The sequence below is a fragment of the Enoplosus armatus genome, chromosome 4 (assembly GCF_043641665.1).
Source record: "Enoplosus armatus isolate fEnoArm2 chromosome 4, fEnoArm2.hap1, whole genome shotgun sequence".
NCBI classification, from domain to species: domain Eukaryota; kingdom Metazoa; phylum Chordata; class Actinopteri; order Centrarchiformes; family Enoplosidae; genus Enoplosus; species Enoplosus armatus.
Genome location: NC_092183.1, coordinates 21147501 through 21172463, shown reverse-complemented (window position 1 = coordinate 21172463; position 24963 = coordinate 21147501). Strand labels below are relative to the sequence as shown.

Below are 24963 nucleotides of genomic sequence, written 5' to 3'. Positions count from 1 at the left end.
GAAAGTAGCTAGTCAAAACTCAAAAATCTACTACTAGTCTACTTTGAGAGACATGTTTGGTACTTTTTTTGTGAGATCAGTCTTAAATATTACAGGGAAGGAAGAAGCTGGTTAGATGAGGAAGTAAGAGGCATTTCAGTGCACCTTTTTTCCACGCCATCACTCTTGTAAAAAAACACTTGGGAGAAACCATATTGGCATTCTGCACAAGTCACTGCTGTGGCTTTTTTTTTTTTTTTTTTTTATTGCATAAGACCACTTGTCAATCAGACAGTGACATCTTTTTCCTTGTATTTTCTGTTTAAGATGATTAAACTTGAGCTTCTGTGGGTGGTGCCATTTTCCTTGTTTGATCCCTGCTTGTGCTAACTGCCCAGTTAAATGCGTCATTCCACGTGTGGCAGAAGGTATCTCATGGGAAAGACTTTACAGACAGTGGGTGTTCAAAACAGCCTTCAAGAAGTGACTATACCTTGAATCACTGTTGTGCAACAGTATGTCAGCCAATGTATTTATATGAACATGTGACAGATTTTCACTTAGAAGAATAATTGTGCTACCAGGAATTTGAGAGTCAAATTAAAATGTGCTTTGCAGGAGTTCTACAAAACGAGCTTTTCTGCCAGGACGTTGCCAACAGGTAGACAGGTACTGTTCTATTCAGAGGACTGATGCTGGGAAAAGAACATTGTGTTTACGAGTGAGAAGCCTTTCCCACAGCTCTGTCTGCTTCTCTCCTCTACTCTCTCTGTCTCCTTGCATTTCCTCCTCTGTCTAACTAGCAGCTCTGCAGCCACATCAGCTTGATGGTCAACTTTATTAAGATGAATGAATCTCATCCGCGTGACGCCTTCCTTCATTTCACTGCAGAACATTCCCCGTGTGCGCGGCGTACTTTAGGTGCTCAGCTGTCACCTTCACTAGCCTGACAGGATCTCCCTGGAGGTCACCTTGAGGATGTAAGTTCACAGTCCTGGTGCAAACGTTTTGTTACCCTGACAAAACTGCTGCAGCATGACTCTGTTACACTGTCTGTCTGCTGAATAGGGTGCAATGTACCCAGCAGAATGTACACTAATAAATCACACAAGAAAAACAAGTGGAGAGAAGGATGGGAACAGGGGGAGAGGAGGTCAGCAACCTCGATGTTTTCTGAACAACATGCATTTAAATTCACAGATATGATGAAGGATAGGGAGGCGTAAAAGATGCCAGTGGGGTCTGTCTGTACCCTGCAGCGATATAAGACCAGTTTCTGCTTTTTTGGGAAAGCACAACCCTGCATCTGTTCTTTAAGCCCAGCAGGATTGGAGACCGTAAATGTAATTGATTATAAGATCTCGTGGTTTGGTTTGATCTCAGTTTGATTATTTAGTGGTGCTCACAGTGGGGAATAAACGTCAAGCAGATTATGGGTTGACTATTAATCTACTAGGCTCAATCACATTAACTCTAACTTCCAACGCTGATCTGGTTTGAAATCCTTATTTTTAGCCATGCTAGTGGCGTGACAGCAAGGGTGGCAGAATTGGTTGGCCGATTTGTTGGTCCTGTCTTAAGTCTGACCAAGCCTTTAGACCAAAAGTTGAGTTAAAGCTGCACTGGTCAATTTTCTCAGATTAACAGTGGATCAAATGAGCATGTGCAAATTGAAAGGAGTTGCTCATAGTGATGAACCCACAGACAGATATTACCCAACTCTGCAGTTCCCCTCAGCTCTGCGAGGCGTTTTAGCCTCTTTCACCTCATTGTTTTGGTTTTACAGTCTGTAAATACATTGTTTCGGTTCAGTCTCATTAACCTAATTTTCAACAGCAGCAGGCAGCTGTTTTCAGCAAAAAAACCCAACTCTGATAAATCCACTGTCCTCCACCTGCACAGCACCAAATGACAGACTAACACAGTTAGCTACTAGCTGACTCTTAAAGCTAACGAGACAGATATTTTCCTCCGAAGTTTATTTGAGTTATAACGTTGTTTGCAGACCACAACAACTTTATAAGGTGATAATATGTCAGTGCTTGTTCTGCAGCAAGTGCTCAAAAATCTATAAATGCAATCTTTTTTAATTACATTTTAAAATATTATTTAGATCAAAATCCCTCTCTTTTCTCTTCCTGTAAAACATTAGAACATTTTTAATGACGGGGGCATATACAGTACATACATTTATGATACAATTAAATGTGATTTAGGGGAACTAGCTAACACTGCCCATCATATAAAACCACACTTGACCGTTAGTCCAAGCTGGCGGGTCATGTCAAGGCATGTGAGGAAGGTGTGGGTGGAGGCCAACAGCGCTGTTCTAACTTGTGTCTGATGGTGACTTTAAGTCTGACAATGTGGAGAACTCCTCGATTTAGGTATGAACATGGTGTTTCCTGTGGTGCCACCATCAGGACAAATATACATATCCTGTTCCATTAGTGTTAAGGATCTGAGAATAGCAAAATGTCTCAATTTTTCATCCAATGATTTTGTTTTCTGGAGTGAAATGAACATTAACGCCTCGCAGGGCTTCTAGTGTGGCTATAGATTTTTTAGCTTTTTAATGTAATGAAAAGTGGCACGACAGAGCACTTTCATTAGCCAGTGTCTGGATTCTGTGTGCATACTGTACTAATTACAGGATTACACTGCCTGTTCCACTTTGTAGAAGCAAAGTTCATGGACTGCTGAAAAGACAATAAGATGCACAAAAATGGGAGTAGTTACTCAGGAACTAGAGGGGAACGAATCAGGAACGACCTGACAATTAATGAATCGTTAGTGTAGAGTAGTTCCTGAATAACTAATTGTGAACTATATAGTAGATAATGATGAGTTACTAGAGAACAGACTGGGAGATGCTATATTAATGAATCATTAGGTAACGATTAGTTCATAAGTAATGACCACAAGTCATTCCTGATTAGTTCTGAACTAGAAGCAACTCATTCATTACTAATTACTTAATAATTAGTTACTCTGTTTGTGCACCCCCGAGTAAAGTGGTACATCATGCTGCGTAGTTACATGTAGTCCTTTGTTACTTCATGATTATCTGATCGTTACTTGGACTTTAATAGTTCAATAGTTCAGTCCAATGAAGAAAGTGGCTGTTATTCCGATTCACAGATGCTTATGAACTAATCATGAACGATTCTCTAGTAACTCATCATCATAATTATTACAGAGATTCATTCCTCCCTTGTTCCTCAGTAAGTACTCACATTTTCGTGTGCTGTATTTTAAGTGTTACCAAATGTAACAAGACAGAGGCCTTAATCTAAATAAATGCAACTGAACAATACACACAGCTGTTTAATGTGTCGATAAATAACAAGAAGGTGTTCTTTTAAATTGCAATTAAAACATCACTGTACTATCTTCCAAGCAACAAAGGCACACACGGGCCTTATTATTCTGAAATGAGGTCAAGGAGTAGAGAAAATATCCTGCTGGGAAAAAAAAGTTGTCTGTTTTTCCTTTGCCGAACTTGGGGCTTTTTTTCCCTCGTCTCTCTCTTTACCCACTGTCAGACACAGCTGACATTAGTATTCTGATACAGCCTCCTTCAAGCAGTGTTCGGTGCCAGCCACTTAATTTGTCATTTATTGCTCCATGACAACTGAAGTAATTGAACCTCTTGCCCATGGACGAGATCTGCCAGCCTTGTGGCCGTTTTCTCTTATTGTGGGAGAGACGGAGCAACCGGACCTTGGTACAAATAAGGGCACAGATCTCATTTTATGGGGCAATGAGATGGTTAGTATGTACCCAGGCAACAAGGACCTCTGAGATGTTTATTGCATGCCTCAGACCTCCAGTAAAAGGGTTAAAAAGAGGGTAAAAAAGAGGAAATTGGAGAGTATAAATAGCTATGAAAATGAAGGAGCGATGACAGAAGAGATGAAAACAGGTCTTGTGATTCTTTTTCATTAAATGTTTTGTTGACATAAGTGATTTTAGGAAATCATATAACAGACAATTGCGTAGCTACAGACAGGGGATCATTTGTGTGTTTATCTGACACATCATGCACCTGGAAATGAAAGCAAATGTGTATCACATAAAGATACAATGAATGAAAGAGTAATCTTTGATCTGCTGACTTTTCTTTGTTCACCTTGATCCATCCCTATGTTTGTCTCTTACCAAGCGATTGTTCTCTCAAAAAATAATGACTACATTGACATGAAAAGTTTTTTTGTGTATATACGAATGTTCCCAAAGCAAAAAGAAAGGAAACTGCTGCTTTTGATGACCCCAACCTTTCCTGCAGCGCTATCACCGAGGCAACCCGAGCATATCCTTAATTACTCTGTCATCTTCTCCATGCAGTCCTGACTGTGAAAGTAACATATTGACCACACAGGACACTTGTTCTGACATGTACCCAGTTCAATTTTGTTGTCATGTATCTTGAGCAATTCAATGATATCTGGATAGGGATTTACTCTGAAGAAAGCAGACGTAAAAACACACAATTCCTGCAGGAGGTCACCTGAGACACTTTCTGTTCTAGCTAGATGTTATACTGTACATGTGTTGGCACGTTCATGTCTTAAAGCCACATATGATAATCAAGACTCCCTCCAATTCATAATACCACATGATATTCCTATCCAGATCCAAAGCCGAATAATGAGTAGTGTCTGAAACATTAGTATACAGTATGGTGGAAAATTGACAGTATTGCCATACGTTAGCAACTTTGTCTGTCTGTCGTTTGGTGCTGGACACCTAGTGTAGAGTGGGTTTATCAGAGCTAAACTGCTGCGACTGGAAATGAGGTTGATGAGAGCAGTTACAGTGAACCAAAACATTAAAGTTGAGGGCCATAAAAGCTAAACAATGAGCTGAAAGTCGCTAAAACACTCCAGGGAGCTGAGGAGAACTGCAGAGTCAGGTAATAGTTATCTGCGGGTTCGTCATTACAAGCGACACCTTTTATATTACACATAGTCCTTTGACACAGAGTTGATATAAAAACAGGAATTGGCGAAGCTTTAAAATTGTTACCATTTGAAAGAAACAAGAACAAACATTTGGAGAGGTGGAGTCCCCGACACACTTCTTCAGAACGGACAAAGCTGAATATTTTGTTAAACTCATGAAATTATTCACGCAGAGGTGAAACATGACTGTAACCCTGTAATGGGCTCCATTCAGAGCCAGGGCTGCAGTAACTAATTATAGCAATGAAACAACGACAAATGAAGGACACACATTTGCTTAAAGAGGATTCCCAATATGTTAACAACACACCCTGTCCTGTAGCCTAACTTAGGCATTGCTCACATTTAGAACTATCTAACAGGGAAATATATGAGAATACACATCCCAGCTTCTCCAGTTGGTAAGCTTCAGCAGCCATGTACTGTTGCTGACCTATTCTTTAGGGACAATATACCCGAACACGTTTCTTACAGCTACCGTGTGGGTTACATGCCATGGCATTCCTTTCTTCAAATCTTTGTGTTACGATTTTCTTATTTTGAGCTGTAATTTGTATCCCCCTTGGGCCAGTCAGTGTTATTTTAAATGCTGAAATGTAATGGAGAGGGGTAAAATGAGCGATTAGCACATAAACAAATAATTTACATTGCTTTAGGATGCATCATCAATGATGAGACGCGTCCTCCCTTTAAGCCAACAAGTAATCAGATATCCATCAAGAACTCCGAGAGCAGATCTCTGACAAGGTCCAATGATTCCCCCAGTTAACAATTACTATCATAGTCAATACTGTGTGTTGGATAAATAAAGTTAGCCTTTCTTTTTTCCAAGCCAAAGGTTGACTTGATGGTAGCGCTTTAGGGGAAAGGTCATGGGGTCACCAAAATATATTGGTGTCCTCTGTTGGAAGCATGTGCGGCTGTGAAAAGTGAAAAAATTAAGTTGTGTTTTTATGTGTTTTTTTTTGGTGGCAGTACTGTAATTGATTCCCTTAAATCAAATTCTGAAAATTGGTATATATAAATAAATGAATGAATAACTTTTTGGTTTACTTGCATTGATAAAATAAATGCAGGCAAATGCAAGAAAGTCTCTATTTAAAGAAATAAGAACAACCTTATTCTAGGGACAAATATAAAAAATAATTCAGAAACCTCAGAAACCTTCAGATTCTCTTGAGGGAGAATAATTCTCAAAATAACTATGTTCATGGCACAAACGTCTACACATGCTATTATTCTCACAATGTGCCATCATATTGAAGTAAGCCCTGTTGGTCATCAAGGATTCTGAGAAATCAGACATCTCTGCACTCCAGAAACAATTCTAGGAAGTTCAAGGCTCAATCCTGGCTCATGAGTCATCACAGGCTTTACTCATTTGGCATGTCTCTACATCCTTGATATCAATCACTTCAGAAAGACTAATTAGCCCTGTGGTCTTGGCACTCATCGAGCTACAGTATAATCAGCAAAGGTGAAAAGTACAAAAGATGTGAACTGACTCATCTTTTCTCAAGTCACAATTTGTAAGATCAAAGTCTAAGGATTGTCTCATGTCCACATAAAACCGCTTGTTCGGTCAAGTCACAACAGGATTACATCAGCAGAGCTGTGTCGAGATGCTAATTGTATTTGTAGCTGCATTTGTCAAACCAAGCTAATTATCTGTGTTTGGGTCAATGATGAAACATTTTGTGTAGTTGCTAATAAGATTTTTTTGCCTTGCTACTGGTATGAGTCTAGGGACGGCAATGTCGGTCGTTCGGTCTACACACGACCGAAGTATCTGAACAACTATGGATTGCCATTCAATTTTCTACATTCATGGTCCCCAGAGGAGGAATCCTAATCACTGATCCGCGGTCTACCTCCGTCATCTGGTCAACATTAAATTTGTCCGATAGCCTACTTTGGTTTATACCTGCAAAGCTAATGGCATTCCCAATACCCTCAGTTGCACTTGTGTTTTGTGCTATTTGAGCATGTTAGCATGCTGACATTAGCATTTAGCTCAAAGTACAGCCTTACAGAGCTGCTAGCATGGCTGTCAATTTATTTCACTATAAGCCGTCAACATAAATGTCTTGGTTTCGATTCAAAATTGCTGTGTTATGTAGAATATGAGCTTAGCCTGTTTAGCACATTTACAAATATGTATTTAATAGCCAATTAATTATCACTGGGAGGAAGTGAGAGTAGACAGCCATGTGTCTCTTTCAATACATTCAAAGTCGTTGCCTCTCTTCTGCTGTCTTTTCTGTTTCCTGTTAGCAGGAGGACATAAACATGGGGGGGTTCAGGCTGTATCCTTTGATCCAGCCCCCTCCAGCACAGAGCAACCGGTAAGAGACAGTATATCGACAAGGACATGAGCTCGCACTTTCTCACAACAAGCAAACGCCGCCAACAGTGTTCAGCGGTCGCACAGCTAAGTATGACGTACAATGTTTTTCTGCTTTTTAAAAAAAAAAAAAAAAAGAATACCGCCCTCTGCGTGTGTGTTACTTCACTTTCATGATCGAGCTGGGCAACAGGAGGTGATGGACACAGATAGCGGAGTGCCGCTTTCTTCTTAGCCTTGTTAGATGGTGCAGACATTTGGCTTCCATTTTACAGCACGTTTCATATTTTAATGATGCTCACAAAATAATTTATTCCATCTGTATAATATGAACCTATTTTTACCTATTTTATAATGCATCGATCAAGGTTGTATTCCGTTTGTCCACATTACATTTATATTTGTCAAAACAAAAAAAAAGACTATCAGCAACCATATAGAAACATGACATTGCTGCCACTTTTCCCACTTCTAAACATGCAAATGCACTTGGCTTGCACAGCACTACCTTTACACAATGACAGTAAACATCTGTTTTCATTGTACTGCATTGTAAGTCTCATCCATGTCCAAATGGCTGGAGCCAATCCCAGTGTGCATTGGGTGGAAGGCAGGAAAAAAACTGTGGACAGGCCTCCAGTCTACTGCACCCGCACACACACACACATATACACACAGGCAGTCATACTTCCAGTCACACCTACAGTATGAGCGATTTGGAGTCATCAATGCACCTGGCTTGGTTTCTGCGTGGGTGTGTTGTGCATCTATGATGAGATCCATGTACAGTTGTGCGAGGTGTCGAATATCACTTAGACATTTACATGTATGTGTAGGCATGTGTGTTCTGAATAGCTCATCACTGAAAACAAGAAGCACTGTTTGTTAATAGTCAGTGTGGCAGCTATTTACATAATGAGGTACACCACTTGGGATTTTACTGCTGTTAAACTGCTGCATGTTAATGGATGGAGAGAAAATAGACAACAAAAAAAGTACCAGCAATGTGGATGTAGCTCCCTCGTTTTTGTTTTACTGCAATGTTCTTATCTCGACGGATCCGACACTGAGTCAAACACAAACCCTGCTGACACCTACGTTGATGAATATAGCGCTATACAAGAAATGAGTTCCTGATGCCCCTATAACATCAGACAACATAACATTAAAACAACAATCAAATGTTGGGAGTCTTCATGGAGCATTTATCTATAAATACATCTAGTCTAGGCGTGATTACATTTGTTGTAGCCATATTTAGAATTATAGATTGCATTCGATTGATTCCTACAAGTGGTGAGAAGGAGGACTCTAAAGGGATCCTCATACAGCCCTGTTCCTGCTTTTGTAGGTGAGTGAGTAGGCAACCGTCTGCTAACGCGGTAGACATAACAGCCTGCTATGCTGATGAAACAATAAAACACGTGCTGTGTCCAAAAGGAGTCTAATATGAATAGCAAGGTTTATAAGGACACCAAATTGATTACACCATGCTGACGTCATTGTATGTACAAGCATTATAGGACTTGATTTATAATCAAGGTAAAATACATTATCAGCACAAATCACAAAAAATATATCCCAAAAACGTCTTAATTTTTAAATTACTGGTTGTTATATTCCTCAGAAGAAATAAAAGTATAGCGTAACAATAAACAATAAATGAGTGAACGAGGAAATCATTTCGGACACAGCCATGGTTTGTTTCTGTGGGTTTGTGAGTTTTCTGCCTCCTAGTGGTCAAAAAGTGTTTAATGCAGCTTTAAGGTCAGTTTCAGAGTATAATAATACAAAACACAGTCTCAGCAAAATGAACTGTGTTGTGTTTGTTCAGTGTCAGACAAACACTGAATCAGATGGCATTGTTCCTCTTGTGATATTGGGCAAGGAATGGTTATGTTAAGGCAACTAGAAGGACTAAATATTGAGTCAACACTGAGGTAAAGAAATAGCTGAGATGCAAAGCAAAGCTCCAGATTCACTGGTTGATCTTTACTCCTGCCCTCAGTTCTGAACACTTAAGCCGCCGTCATTACTGACACTTCGCAGAGCGGCTGGGCTCACTGTGCATAACAGGGTGAGAAGTTCAACGGTCTGAGCAGAGTCCAGTGTCCTGCCGCTGCTCCACCATGTCGAGAGGGCCGGCTGAGGTTTTTCAGGAACCTGATAACCTGCACCATTGATTCCTGTAAATAGAGCCCATGGTTGTTGGCTTCCACATGAGCAATGATTAATGGAGGTAATTTTGAGATGTCAGGAAGTTCAACTTTATTTTCATTTCTCCACTTTCTCAGTCTGACCACTCTAGTCAGTTTTTCCATGTCCTTATAGTTAAAAAATTCAGGACATAATTAAGTGCCGTAAATTATGCAAAACTACAATTATTACTACAAAATGTATTCCACCATAAAGTGGCCCTCGCTGCACTTATTGCAATCTTACTGGAGCTTTCATAACCGACTGGAAGGGGCCTTTCTGTGAGTGTAACCAGCAGTAATATAAAAACACAGTTAACCATGAGCGGAATTCATGAGACTGAAAAATCTCTCTATTCAGCATCTTTCAAGTACATTAACAGGAACATGATGGGGTGTCAGCGAGCCCTTTTGCCAACACACAAGCTTTAGGGGCTGCTTTAGGGCCCTTGTCATGGGTTTCCAGTATCTGTTGCAGTAATTGTCACTGAGTTGGAAAAAGCCACTGCCAGCCGCCCGACTCTTAAATTGCTGACAAACATTTCTTCATGATGAAGGATTTATTCTGATTTCCACATTGGAAGAAAAAAGGAAAAAAAACTCACTTTCCTCACTTTGCTGTCGGACGTAACTGCCACACATGTTCGCTTCACACAACTCTTTGGGAATGAATGTAAGAGTCAGCGTGTGGGTGCGGGTGTGTGTGTGTGTGTGTGTGTGTGTGTGTGTGAGTAAGCTGTAGAGAGACGTCAAGAGCCATGCATGACTCTAGCAGTATGTGTGAATGTGCATCTCTCTGACTTGTGGGTCGACATGATGCAGATGGAACTAAATGCTGCTGCTCATGACGATTCCTATCGGCAGCCCTTTCTCGGCTATTTCAAGCGCGTTGTGGCACCGAAATGTCAAGTTAGAGCAAAAAGATTTCACAAAGTGTACTGCTGTAACAGACTAAACGTGGTTGGAAAAACATTACCACTAAAATTGCTTTGTGGGCAATAAAATGCTCTGCATGGGAAAATAACTTCCATCGTTGATTCTATAATGTCTTTAGGAAGACATTACAGTCTGAATTAAGCTGCTTTCATACGTGGAACGACATTTGCATTTAGAAATGGTCAATTTTGTTTGCTTTGCTTTGATAGTACACCACAAAATCAGGTTTGGGTCAAGAAAAGAGCACAAGAGCAAAAACTAAAGAAAAAAAAGACTGAAAATCCACTGCATTTGAGGACATTGTCAATAGTGCAATATGGTCAAACTATTACACAAAAAAAGGAGAAAAAACTACCTCTGGAGCACAAGAAGCATAACCTCTCACTTCTGCCACTGCAGCAAGCTCACACCTCTGTGCTTTATGGAAATGGGGATTGACTGAGATCCAAGAGTCACCAAAACAGGGGTGTTTCAGTAATGTCAAACATGCACTGGCTGCGAGATCAATACAAAGTCCTGATCTCCAATTGATGAAATGCCTCTCCTCCTGGCTCCAGGGATAATCTCACCCACTGTGGTAGGAATGCTCTAGTCTCTTGTGTCTATTTGAATCTATTTGTTAAATCAGAATTGGATCAAATTAAACACAAAAATCACCGTCTAAGAAAAACAGCTGCATCAATAATTTGTTAAAATGCTTTAAATTGACCTGTGTTTACTTTTACCTGACAAGGACCTCTAGATAACTGTGTGATTTATGATGTTGTTTTTTTTAAACCATGACCACGATTATTCTCTAACCTTAAACAAGTAGTTATTATTTTAACCATGTCCAAAGTTTCATGACCTTATCATTGCATTTTTAACCCAAACCATGATCTTTCTCTAACTGAAGGACATTTACAAAGCTGGATATGAGCCATGCCTACCAGCAACTGTTACTGGATGAGGATTCAAAGGAAGGGTTTGTTCAGGTCCAGCTGCCTGGTGTTTGGAGTGGCCTCCAGCTCCTCTATTTTCTAGAACACTGAATGGTGACCCCACCAGGGCAGGGAGCCCAGAAAAATATTTTCATGCTATCTATACAGACACATAACCATTATAACATTATAACAGTTACAGTTTATTTGTGATGGTTTTGGGAGCCCCTGACAACTGACGTTATGCATATAGAGGCATCAGATTAAAACACGCTCATGGGTAATTTTGAATAACAATGTATATTTTGTTGTTTAGGTTGGAGAAGCGGTTTCTATGTGGTGGGGTAAAGCAATAGCATTTGTGTTAAATAAATCCTTACCACAGTACTGTAGCACACAGGACACTTTCACGCCTGTAGTAGATTCATTGTTGCCTTTGAGTTCTGGTCCAGTTCGTGTTCACAGCGGCGTTCACTTGTACTAAAAGACACTCTAGCAGTCGGCTGTCCTTTTTTTTCCACGGTAAGTACATTTACAAGCTAACTTTGTTAGTAGCTACTTTGCACGGCGTAGCCAGGAGGCAGGTGCGGTCAGGTTGCCGGTATCGGTAGGCGTGAATAGTATCCTCGGGTTCTCCAAATATGGTTACTTCTGTCTCCAAAAACAAAAGGGCCAAACTCAATGGCTACGTCCACTTTTATGCTTTAAACATGAAGTCATACAGACTGAGAGGTAACATGTTGATTGGGCAGTTTTGGTGTTACTAACAGCAGGTCATGAAGCTTCTTATGTGTATATTTATGTTCTCTGGTGTCACAGGTAGCTCATAGAAAACTGATTGAGTGTTATTAGTATCATTAGACTTCAAATCAACCACTTATTGTGAATAATGACAAACAGGTATAGACAGGACAAAAGTGAAGGGGGGTATTTCTGTGGGCTACGTTGCCACTTTTTAATGGATGAATGAAACTTTCAGCATCTATGCTTTAAGTGTGGCTCATCTGCCAAAAGCTGATATGGTTCTGGCCATAGTATCACGGCGATGGGAAGGAAAAAAATAGATGCATCAATAATTTCCCCTCATTTCACCGTTACACTGGCTCTCTCTATTCTCAATATAATCTTGCCCATCTAACAGCTTTCTGTCTTCTTGATACTGACTGTTTGTCTACCTACTGCAGGTTACCCGGTTTGTTGGCCTGTTTATTTTTTCACTGACTGAGGAAACATGGCTAGAAGAGGATGTTGGTGAAAAAAAAAACACGGCACTAAAACACGGAGGTAGGGTACCTGGGGAATGGAGAACTGAAGGGAAAGAAAGCCTGAAATCAGCTGAGGTCTGTTTAAATTCTGCTCAGTCAGAGCACATATAATCCTAACAGGATGATCTGCCTCACATACTGTATGGTGTAGATAGTGTTGTTTGTCTTTTCTGTGAATGACCAAATTTACTATTATTTTGCCCGGCATGGAGTGAAATTTTAGGCTAATATTTGCCTGATGTCAACTCTCTCAAATCTGGAAAGCATTTTAAATTTTCGATTGCTGAAACACCCCGCTGATCAGAGTGTATTACATGCCTTTCAGACAGGGCAAGCAAAAATATTCTGCTGGAACAAAGGGCTGACCCATTTGTTTGATTTGAAAAGGATACATTGGCACTCGGAGGGAAAATGGAGAGATGAATCCTTCCTCTCCTGCTACCTGTGCACAATAGATGTCACAACAAATGATGCGGCACCAAACATTCAATGAGGTACAGATATCCGTGGTGCACACAGGATGGATTCTTCTCAGTTTTCACACATGCATTGAAATATCTCAACATCTACAAAATGGATTTGTCCAATACTTTGGTTTGAGACCAAATACTTCCAAAACGACATTCCCATTAATCTCAGCTGTACTTTGTGCTTGGTGTTAATTAGCTAAGCTTAGCATGCTAACGGCCTGAACTAAAACTGCGAACATGGTATACATTATACCTGCCAAACATCAGCATATTAGCATTGCCATTAGTCAAGTTTCCATCCGAATGTAGTGCAAATGAAATTCCAGATAATCAGCCAAAGGAAATGCCAGTGAACGTGTGTTTCTGGCCACTACTGTCCATGCGAACATTAAGAGTTGGGCGCATCGAGATGAGCAGTTGGGGGGGGGGGCTAATTCTCCTGTCAGGTGCCTTTAAACAATTGCAGAAGAAGAGAGAGCAACGAGATGGTGTAAACCATGTGGGAAATGTGATGGAAAAATGGATATTTATGGCAGTGCCTATACATAACGCACAAAAGTGAGAACACTGCCAAATAGTAGGCAACAGTAATGTGCCAGGTTATGCTTATTTTGGGGAACCCCCCCCCCCCCCCCACACACACACACACACACACACACACACACACATGCCTGACAGTCATTTCACAGTCGCCCAGAAGCAGGAGAAGTTGGCAGAGATGCTGCATCATTCTCAGTTTGTGCTGACTGACTAACCATTTTGTCCCATCACACAGACTGAGGCGGCGTAGCTCCACGATGAAGGGATTTTAGTTTCTGGGGAAATCACAATACCATTCTTGAGGTAAACGTCTACATTACAGTACATCAAAATGCTTCCCAGCAGAAAAAGACAAAAGAAAGTGTCCTGTCTTTATGCAGAGGAGGGTGGAGATACAAATTGCAGTCCACCAACTTACTAGGACGTGCCCAGTCAACACTTCCTTCTCTTTTAAGTATCACTTTCGAGTTCTTTTGCCGTGAATGAAAGTGACACAGTAGGCAGAACTACAGCATCTCAGTCAAATTGACTTAATAACCCTAATTAAATGAATCATAATAACATGAAAGGCTAAATAGGCAGTAACAGCTTCAAGCTGAGTTGAAAAATTAACGTGGGTGCTGTGACCATAAAACAGCATAAAATGTTACGTCTAATGTTTTCATGTTATATTATTCATTCTGTCTGCGGTGCCCGACTTTTCATAAAGTGCTAGATAAGCTGTCAAATCCCATTATAGCAGTTAAGTGCCACTGATTGAGTGAACAGAAGCTTAAACTGAGGGAATCCAGGGCATGTGATTACTGATTGATAGATACGCCATAATAATAGGACACTCGATATGGGATTCAGATTTTTGGGAAGTTATTAGAAATTTACGGATTTCTGCAAACACTTTTTTCAAGGGAAACATTCGTCCGGACTCCCCGAGAATTGAAATAGTTCTTTTGTTCCTTGGCTCTAACTCAGACTGAAGACTTAATGGAAAAATCCACCCTTGGATACACTTACGCTGTTATGTATCATCAATCTGTGTGGCTCTGTGTATGCCAGGAGTGATTTAGCATTGAGGTGACATAAATTATTTTTTGGGTACCCAACTTCCCTCAACTCGCCACATCTGCTTCAACTTCAGTTAGTGATTTCCTGCTCTCCCCTAAATGCCTTTCGACAACTGCCAGAGAGTGAGGGTGTTGCACTCGGCTATATGTGCTGGCAGATAGAGTATAGCGAGCGGTGATCGCATATAGTGGAAGTCAAAAAAGTCACACCCCTCACTCAAACCACAGCATATCATGAGACTGCATTGCATTGTGGTCTGTTGAGGCTGCTGTCAGCGGAGAAATTGGTTTCTGTGCCTCTTCTATAATGCATTTCTCTTTTCTGACGGATTGTTGAATGCCGGTGTAAAATTGTGAGTCAATCTTTCAGAGTGGCTGACATCAAAACTAGATGTTCACCCCTGAAGTTATAGCCAACTGGAAATGTTGCAGTGGATGAGACATCACATCTTCAAACAGCAAAATCAGTCCAGAAAAAGCATTGCATCCCCCAATGGCAGAACAATAAAATTGCTTTACAAAGTAGTTCCTTTGAGGCATTTGTATTAATTGCACAGATAAGACTGAAAATGATGATGAGACTTTAGACTTCACTTTTTTAAAAGACTGTCCTCCCGAGAAAAACAACAGCATCAGTCATTTCAGCAAATGGCCAATAACGACATGTGTTTCAAGCAAGTGACAAAGCCCTCTAGCGGCTGGAGGAATTATGACTGTTGTCCGTAAGAAGCAAAGGAGGAAATAGTGCGACATTGTTATGGAGCCACGAACTCAGCAGAGGGAGGAGGTGCTGGTGGTTGGACACATTCGGACTTTCACACAGGAGACCGCTGTTTGCTTCTTGTTTCCTTCCGACAGTCAGGGTTGGTTTCTTTTGACCATGTCAAGTCAAGTCAATTTTATTTATACAGCCCAATATCACAAATCACACTCAAGAAGCTTTACAGCATACAGCACCCTCAGTCTTTAGCCCCTCAGATTCAAATGAGGACCCCCCCCCCCCCAAAAAAAAAAACCTTTTAACAGGGAAAAAATGGAAGAGCAACAAAAGAGAAGGGATCCCTCTCTCTCAGGACAGACAGACATGCAATAGATGTTGCGTGTACAGAACAGATTCACTACAGAAAATCATAGTACATACAAATCTGATGGCAAAATGTAGATTGTAAAACACAAGTGGGGAGGATGGAACCAGGAGGACAATTGAGCAGCTTCAAGTGTCGCCCACTAAGCAGGTTCTGAGCTACACAAACACAGAAGAGGACAACAGCATTCACACGGGCACAGGCGGAAAATGTGCCTGTATGCCATTATCGCTCCCCAACCTGCGGTTATTACTGTAACCATGACGACAAAGGTCCTTTTTAATTTTTACAAAGTACTAACTTTAACCTAAACCAGGATGTTTCCCTAACCTTAAGCTTAACAACTCAAGTGGTTTATGTGCCTAAACCTAACCGAACCTTAACCATAACTGTGTGAGGTCAGAAAACTGATTCATTTGAGCAATTTTACAGTAATTTGTAACTATCTTCGAAGGCGTGACCACTGGAGGGCAGTTACTTGGAGGACTTTCTTAGCCATGACTGACGTGACATGGCTGGATGGCATTGCCTGCTGTCTGTTGGTCGCTCTGCTCACCATTTTGGTCCAGACTGAAATATCCCACAAACTATTGGATGAGTCGCCATTGAAATAGTGAACCGACATTCATGGTCCCCAGAGGATGAATCCTAATAACATGGGGATCATCTGACTTTTCCTCTAGCGCCACCATCAGGTCAAAATATCAATTTGTCCCAAACTAAATACTTAATTAGTGACACCAGCCTCAGCTAGACACTGTGTTCAGTGCTAATTAGCAAATGTTAAACTAAGGTGGTGAACATTATAGCTGCCAAAACATCAGCATGTTAGCATTTAGCTCAAAGCACCACTGTCCCTAAGTGCATCCTCACAGGGCTGCTAGCATGACAGCAGACTCTTAAGTCTTGTTTTGTTGTTGTTGCTCAACCCTTGTTTTCAGTGATGGACCCTGCTGATTATTGACATCAGCTGTCTTCACTGGCTGGGTTGTGAGATTTTCATTAGCAGAAAGGGTTTCCATCAAAACATACTTCTAATTAACACAGAATTGGTTTTAGCTGATTCACCATTGCCTGAACAAAATGGCCTTGAATACAAAAGAGAAGAGAAGTTTAATATCACATTAAATATTCATCATGGTTTATGTGTGGCTGCAGGAGGGGAGGACCACTGGCGATTGCGTGATGGGAAAGGATGAATTAGTTTTGATTTATCTCTGTGGTCTTTTTCATTTCTACCCAAATTAGATTGAGTAGAAATGGGTCTTCTAAGCCCTTCTCATCATTTCCAGAGTTCTTTGTGACGTTTGCACAGCATATTCCTAACATGAACCGACTCACCTGATTTGTTTACAACACAAAAGTTGATTTGATCTTGGGCTTAAGTGAAGGACTAGGTCATCGTGTAATATCAAGTGCATATCGGAGTTAATGATGTTGTCAATCACTGCTGACCTCAATTTAAAATGGAGGTTTGGAGGTCAACAAAGCGATGACTTTCATTTCTTTTTCCTCAGCAGCAAAATGTTTTCTCAGTGATCTACCTGCGACTATCACTGGTCTGGCTTTAGGCTCCTGTGAGAGTCGGTAATGATCAGTCAAAGACACAAACAGCAGCTCATCGTATATATGTTGTATAAATAAGTACATCTAACCCAGAGAGAAATTCAATATTGTCTGTGTTGAAGCGTGGAGGAGGAACATCATGTTTTCCGCCTGTGCCAGATTAAGCTATTAGCAGGCTGGGGCATGTGCTATTAGTACATCATAATGTGAATAATACAATCATGAAAACATCAATTGGATGAAAGAGGAGATGCTAAGATTAATCATTATGAAACAACAGAACTGCCTTATTCATTTTAACAAGCCATGTTAGATTGCAGGCTATTATTGCACAGATCTGGTGTGGCCTCCCCCTGCTGCTAAGTTTGTTTAATGTATTCCACCTCCTCACAGGAGCAGACATCACACCTCCAAGAGGAACATCTGTCAAAAGACAGAATCATACATATCGCAGAGTATGTTTGTTTGGGGGAGATCTCACCCCACGCACATAGCAGCCTGAGAGGTGCTTAACACCAAAGATAGGTCTGAGGTCTGATTATGTGCATTTGAGCTAATGAATCCCACTGCAACATTTTAACTCGGCATGAAATCACAGCCTTGACTTGACTATAAATTCAGCTATGTATCTTTTGGATACATTTTATACTTGAGGTCTTTCGTTGGCATATTAAGAGACTAGTATATAGTTAGTAAAGAGTCTTTTTCACTCTCGAGATGAGTGTATTTCCCGAAATGTCTAACTATTCATTTTAACAAATGTGAATTACAGCATTAAGCCTGATGCTGTCCTGAGCAATTTACTTGTTGTAGAAAAAACACGTTATCGTCCAACAGGTCCCCAGTGTAAAAGCACCTAACAAAGCCACTGTGATATGCTTGATCATACACAAAAATCTATTATAGTGTTTTTTTTTATGCCACTTACAAAATGATAAGTGATGCATGACGCTAAAAAATGATGTTGTGTAACAGCCATTACAGCCAATTCACTTAAAAGGCTGTTTCTTCCAGCATTTTGCTGCAGTTGAGTTTGAATCAAGTTGACCAAAAGCCCATTTTTCACAAAATCATCAGCTATGATAAAAGCTAAGTAGTCTACTTCTGTGGACCCGTGGATCACTGCCAGCCAGTCTTGCAGTTACAGTAATTTTCAATTCCACCAAACAGGAAGACGACCAAGCAAGATGAGATTAATGGCAAAAGATACCGCTTTTTTATGGAATAACTAAAAACGCAAATGATGTGTCATTTGTCAAACGGTACGTGTTACTTTTCATCACGCTATGTTGTGTCGCATTGTTAGAAATGTGTTGAAACGTTACACCAATGTGTGCCGCCCGCAGCATACGTACAAACTGATGTGCTAAAAATGACACATCCCTTTTTTAGAGGCCATTCTTACCCATGTGGCTAACCTTTATTTGGCAAGTGAACAGCAAATATTGAAAGCTGTCAAACTCCCTTCACATGATTGAAGCCTGCCGTCTGTGCATTTACGCACAGATGAAGTGCAAGCTGCCATATTGGCAAGCCAAGGCAGTGTATTTTGATCGCTCATCATCTTTGTTTCTTATTCTTGACATTTTAAAGACAGGCTTCATATTCTAGTGCCTAAGAATTAAGCAAATGTTTGTCGAATAGATTGTACCCACAGCTGCAGGATTTGTCCTCAGCAAACACGGATTAGATCCATAGGAGCCATTAGTTTTTAATATAACCAGGAGGGGGGACACGTGGTGCCACATTTCTGAGTGCAAATGCAGGGGGAAACGAAAACAACTTACTGCTTGTGCTGGCCTAAATTGTTGCTTTAAAAACTAGGTTGCTCATCAGTGTTAACATTACAATGCTTCTGACCCCGTCAGCTTGAGAAATTGGTTAAGTTGAAAATTGTAATTATTTTTAGTCTAGTCCTTCAGAGAGCATTTGCATCAGTCAGTTAAGATGCACCAGCAATGGCACACCTTCCTTTCTCCTCACTTCATCTGCCCTCTCACACAGTCAACTTTAATTATATGTGAGCAGGATCCCCTCACCTTATTAATGCTTGCAAATTCTGCCCAAGCACAAGAATTGCCTTTGGCTGAGATGGTGGGATTTTCACCTTAATATTTTCTGAACTCACTTTGCAGGAGATGATCTGTGGGTGGACGGCAAACCACCGCAGCTGCTCTGTGAGCACAGAAGTGGATGGCATACAGGGGAGAGAGGGCTCTTTTTAATAATGTGCCACAGGAAGACCACGGACCTGCAGAGTTCAAAGTGTTCATCAGAATTCACACTCGCCAGGTTCAGTTTGCGACGTCGGAGCCGACCTGCTGAGCTGCGCTGGAGGAAATCTATAGAAACAAATTTACTCCAAGTCTGTTGGTCTGGGCATGTGCAGAAGATAACAGGCTTCAATTACAAAGCGCTTTCTCCTAATTGAAAATGCAGCTAATAGCTTAAGTGCTCGCTATCTGGGATAGCTAAAATACTGTGCAGGGGGCTTACTGGGTTGGGGCAATCGCAATATGCTTCTGACTGAGGGTTTGAACCTCAAAGCAGCCTTTTTTTTTTTTCCAGATACAACATCTCTCTCCCTCTTGACACTCTCCACTGTGTGCCACTCAATAAAACTGAGAAGCCTTCTCGTATATCAGAAGAGATTGTGCTGCATTGCCTGTATTGTGATGCAAATAGCCCCAGACACTGTCACTGCACATCATGGGCTTCTTGCTGCTGCAACCTACACTGAAACGAAGTGGCTAATAAACATGATACTGTATTAGATCAAATAATGCAGCCGTTTAAAACTGTGTGAAAGTATAAACGCACCACTCTAACTTAAACGTGCATGAAAATCTGGTAGTGGTTTCCAAAGTCCCCTGCTGTACTGTGTGTTCTTTATTTGCATTGCAGTGTTTGGCACAAAATGTGACGCACACACACACACACACACACACACACACACAGGGAAAAAAAATCCCATTACATTTTTAACTACTCAGGCTGCTCCCTTGAGCTGTAGAGGGCAAGGAATAACAAAGCTGAGGGAAGTCTCGGCTCCTTACCTCTGATGGGCTATTAGTTATTCTAGCTAGCAGAAGCCCCATTAGGTCTGCCATTTAATGCTCCCGTGCCACATTCTCACATGAAGGCTACAAGATTGATAAGCTGACCATCTCACCTCAAGCTTCCCTTGTGCTTGAGAAATGCTCTGCCACAGATAATCTGACGAAGAGCTGATTTAGCTACCTGTGTAGCTTGCAGTGTGTGACATTGCTGAAAACAATGACATGTATTTGTGCTAGCCTCTCCAGTGACTTCAGTAAAGGACACAACAAGAGTGTAAGTGGTGCTACAGTACAATCCGCTGACTTAAAACATGTTATAAAATGATTTATAGAGTCCAAGTGGAATATAGGAAATGAGCAGTGTGGTGGCGTGAGATAAAACTTTGTCTCTGAGCGGCACCGACAGACCCAATGGTGAAGAAAGATGTCTCCTGTACTCCACAGCGTGTCTGCTTAGTCTGACAAAAGGTGCCGCTAAGATCCCAGTGACACAACATCTTTCCCAACACGACATGTCCTGTTAATCACACTTAACCATACTTCCAAATGATAAAAAGCTGCCGAACAAAGGAAGACAGATGCATGGCATTAGGGTAAAAAATGGTACACAGGCCAAAAAGTGCCTAATTAAGCATGAGCAAATTGATAAGTCTCTCTGTCAAGGCTTCCTGTCTCAATCCCTCTGTGCCGTGTAATGGTTGGGAGTCGCGCGAAAGAGTCTGGCTTCAGGATGAGAATTTCAATTGAAACTCTTCGGGCAAAAGTTTCGGGACAGTTTCTCTATATTTCCTGAGATAACTAAAATAGCATGATCCAGTTTGTTGCTGCAATCGTTCGCAAACGCCAGACAGAAATCGAGCCCAAGTGCATAATTTATCTTATATATGGCTGCAGGCCTTTCTAGTGTTCTCCAGCCCGCGGTGACAGTTTGAACTTTGTAAATTAAACTAATGAGTAAGATCTTAATTACACAATTGCTCGAGGCAGAAAGGGAGAATGGGATATATGATCAGCTGGTGTGACTGTAAATATGTACATATTTAATACAGCAAAAAAAAAACAAATATCAAAACTCACACGACTTGTGTATTTGCTACTGCAGCTGTTGTAGCAAACACACGGGATAAGAGAGGACCACCTGCACAGTGACTTGGTTTAATACATGTTTATCAGTCCATTCTGGACAGCAAGCCATTTGTGAATAAATAAATAGCGCACTGGCTGATAATACATAGATTCATCAATGAGCTCTTTTATGTCAGGGATGAAAGATGAACCTACTTTGCGTATAATGCCTCCTACTGTATGTAAGTCATCCAGGGAGAGAAGCTTTCCACTGCAGTTTCAGCTAATGGGAATCATATTTTAGCAATAAAACGGCATGATTCAGAACAACAGCTGGGTAATCATATGGAACTGAACAAACCCAGCATATTGCAAAAACAAGTCACCATGCACCGACCTTTACTTCCTTATCCCAAAAACAGACAAGAGCAGAGGAGAAAAGAAGCATTTTTTTTTCTCCGCAGATTGTTTGAAAATTTACCTCTCATGCCTCGCAGTGGAAATGGATTTTTGGAGGGCAACGGTCATACCTCGCATTCCCTGGAGCCTGAGATGGTGTATGTGTAAGGTCCTGTCCCATTAACCAGCACATCCATAGTCTCTGAGTGTGAGGGCTTGTAGTCCACATAGTACTCTTGCAGTGGTGAATTAAGGGAGCGCTCAGTCTCCCGTGCCTTTTTTTGGCGCTTTTTAACCGCCGAGCGCTGCTGGAGCTGTTTGATGCTGCTTGGATAGCGCCTCCATGAGACATAGATAACCAGTAGAATTATAGCCACAGATAAGAGGAGGGCCACGCTACCAGCTATGATCTTGTGGAAGGACACATACTCGGTGTCTGGCAAAGGGATGGTGGGGGAGGCCTCGGAGGGAGTAGGGGAGGCTGTCCTGTTCCAGATCAGCTTCTTATCCACCACTGACTGTGTGGGAAGAGGCAGCCGCTCGGGTTGAAATGCCGAAGTGAGGGGGGATGTCGTTGAGGGGATGGGGGTCGGTGTTGCCGTACAGATGTTATAAGCCTCCACCACATCTGTCACTTTCTCTCCTTGTGCCTCCTTGGGGCCAGCGCAAATCATAGTGGACTCCTTGTTACCCTTAAAGGCCTTGAGCCAGGCCACCAGGGGACATAAATTGGGGTTACAGTACCACAAATTACCAGCCAGGCTGATGGTGGTGAGAGAGATCCAAGCCTCTGCTGTCTGCTGAGACACATTGCTGAGTTTGTTGGAGTCCAGGTTAAGAGTCTGCAGATTAGGGAGGCACTGAAATGTACTCGGGTCCAACACTTGGAGCTCATTTCCGGAGAGGTCCAGCTTTTGCAAGGAGGTCCACATCCACGGCAGGCCCTGGGTCAGCACTTTGATACGGTTCCACTGCAAATAGAGTGCCCTCAGGTTGGTCAGGCGGGGGAAATGAGCAAAGTTGACCTTGGAGAACTGGTTGTGCTCCAGGTGAAGCTCGATGAGCTTGAGGAGTCCTGCAAAGGCATTACGTGTGAGGCTGCGTAGCCTGTTGTAGCCAATATCAAGAAACTCCAGGTTGCGACAGTCAAGGAAAACTCGCATGGGGACAGTTTTTAAGGAGTTTGACCTCAAGTGTAAACTGAGCAGTTTCCGTAGACCCAGGAACTGATTGGGCTGGAGGACCTGCAGTTTATTGTAGGAAAGGTCAAGATTACGTAAATTCGGAACGTCGTGGAAAGTGTTGTTTTTCAGCTGTGTGATCTTATTCGAGCTGAGAATCAGTTCTTTGAGCCTCCGTATCCCGTGGAAAGCCTGGCCATCCACTGCATTGATGTAATTGTGGTCGAGGTAGAGCCAAACTAGTTGACTCAGGCCTGCAAACTGGTGGGCTCTGAGGTTCGCCAGGCTGTTGTAACGCAGGGAGAGGCCCTGTGTGCCTACAGACACATTGCTGGGCACGTCACGGAAGGCATTGGATTCGCAGTATATTATTTTCCCATCACATCTGCAGCTCTGGGGGCAGGGACGCTCACGGATGCCGCTTGGAGCAGCAAGCAGCCAGGCAGGCACCACCGCCACTGTGAATACAAGCCATCTGAAAAGCACAAGAAGTCCTGCAGACACACAGAAAAGTGATAAGAGCATAAAACACGTACAAAGCAGGGCCAACATACACAGACCAGAATGAAACGCAATCAAATAGAATAGGAATGCAACAGGGAACCAAACATTATAAGCCACACTGTGTTCTGAGACATGCGTTAACACTGGGGGTTATTCGCAGCCTACCACATTCACCATCACAGTCCTAGTCATGTTCGTGAGACATTGGAAAGGTGATTGATAACCACATGCATCAGGCATAATCCCTCAAATAGTTGTTGAGAGAAAACCCTGCTTCAGACCCCCCCCCCCCCCCCCCCCCGCTCCTGCAGTCATCATTCATGAACCGCAGGGGGGCAAAGGCACCCGCAACATCAGCTCTTAAGTGCACTGTAATTAGGCAAACGACCGAAGACTTTGCGCAGAAACAACACAAGACCAACAGTGTACATACCCATGTTCGCGCGGCGTCGACTCCTCCTCGTGTTCAGGGCTCTCTGTTGCATGCGTCCCAGGTCCACATGTCAGACGCACTCGGCGTTCGGTCCAAACAGTTGGACGCGCACCCGGGACGCCTGTCCTCGCGGGAGACGTACGCACTTTGCGCCGCAGCCGGATCCGCGGTGCGCACGGCCGCACACCTGTCGGAGATGTGAGCCGCTCCAGAAGGTGCGCATCAACCTCCGCCCGTAGTTTCTCACGTTACCGCACAACATCAGCCCGGCGATGCATACTGTCAGACCGCCACCTCACGCAGCCCCCCCGGGACGGACGCACTCGAGCGCAGTTTAGCGCGTCTTTTGAGAGGCGGCGAAATGCATTCCAAACACCGACACGCCGACGGTTTGTCAAATCTGGGCTTAAGTGGCAGAAAAGACACGGAAAACAGACCAAGTGGAGAAATCTGAGAGGAAAAGAAAACTGTCGGTCCGACCCGACAAGTTGGCACGTATCCTGGCTCAGATGTGGACAGATGTGAGGGAAAAAGGCGCAGTCTTGCTGTGGAGGAGACCCGCTGACCGTGGCATCAAGAATAAATCAGTTGTATAGCAACAGGAATGGTGTTGGCGGAGGGTTGTGCTGGCGCTCGTTTCAGGACTCGAGATGCCCTCTCCTGGTCGCCGAGTGACTCTCCTCAGCCCGCACCAAAGCAGACTTCACTGCAAGCAGAGGAAGCCTGTTTGCATTTAGATATCTGTGACGAGGTGCCGCCTGTGAAAAGCCTGTAATTCGTCATTTCTAGATACATGTCAAGCAACTCACTCACTGCAGGATTAGATACAAACACGTTAGGCATTACTGTGGAGATGAGAAATGTAACTTTTACAACCTCGATTTTTTCATTAGACTTCAAGCTGCTCTATAAGAAGTCCAGCTATTATATTTCATATCTACAACCCTTCATCTGCAAGTAACTACAGTATGGCAAATGCACGTAGATGACTTAACCC

The 24963-nt window shown here is 42.3% G+C and overlaps 1 protein-coding gene across 1 annotated transcript in view; it reads right to left on the bottom strand.

The window, feature by feature from the left end:
• Positions 1 to 24018, bottom strand: part of LOC139284230 (leucine-rich repeat transmembrane neuronal protein 4) — a 35655-nt gene extending 11637 nt beyond the window's left edge. Inside the window, exons 1-2 of the mRNA XM_070904433.1 lie at positions 23967 to 24018; positions 21980 to 23523 (exon numbers count right to left, since the gene is read on the bottom strand). Coding sequence (XP_070760534.1) covers positions 21980 to 23523; positions 23967 to 24018 — 1596 coding nt within the window. The remainder of the gene's footprint in view (positions 1 to 21979; positions 23524 to 23966) is intronic.
• Positions 24019 to 24963: the final 945 nt, after the last annotated feature.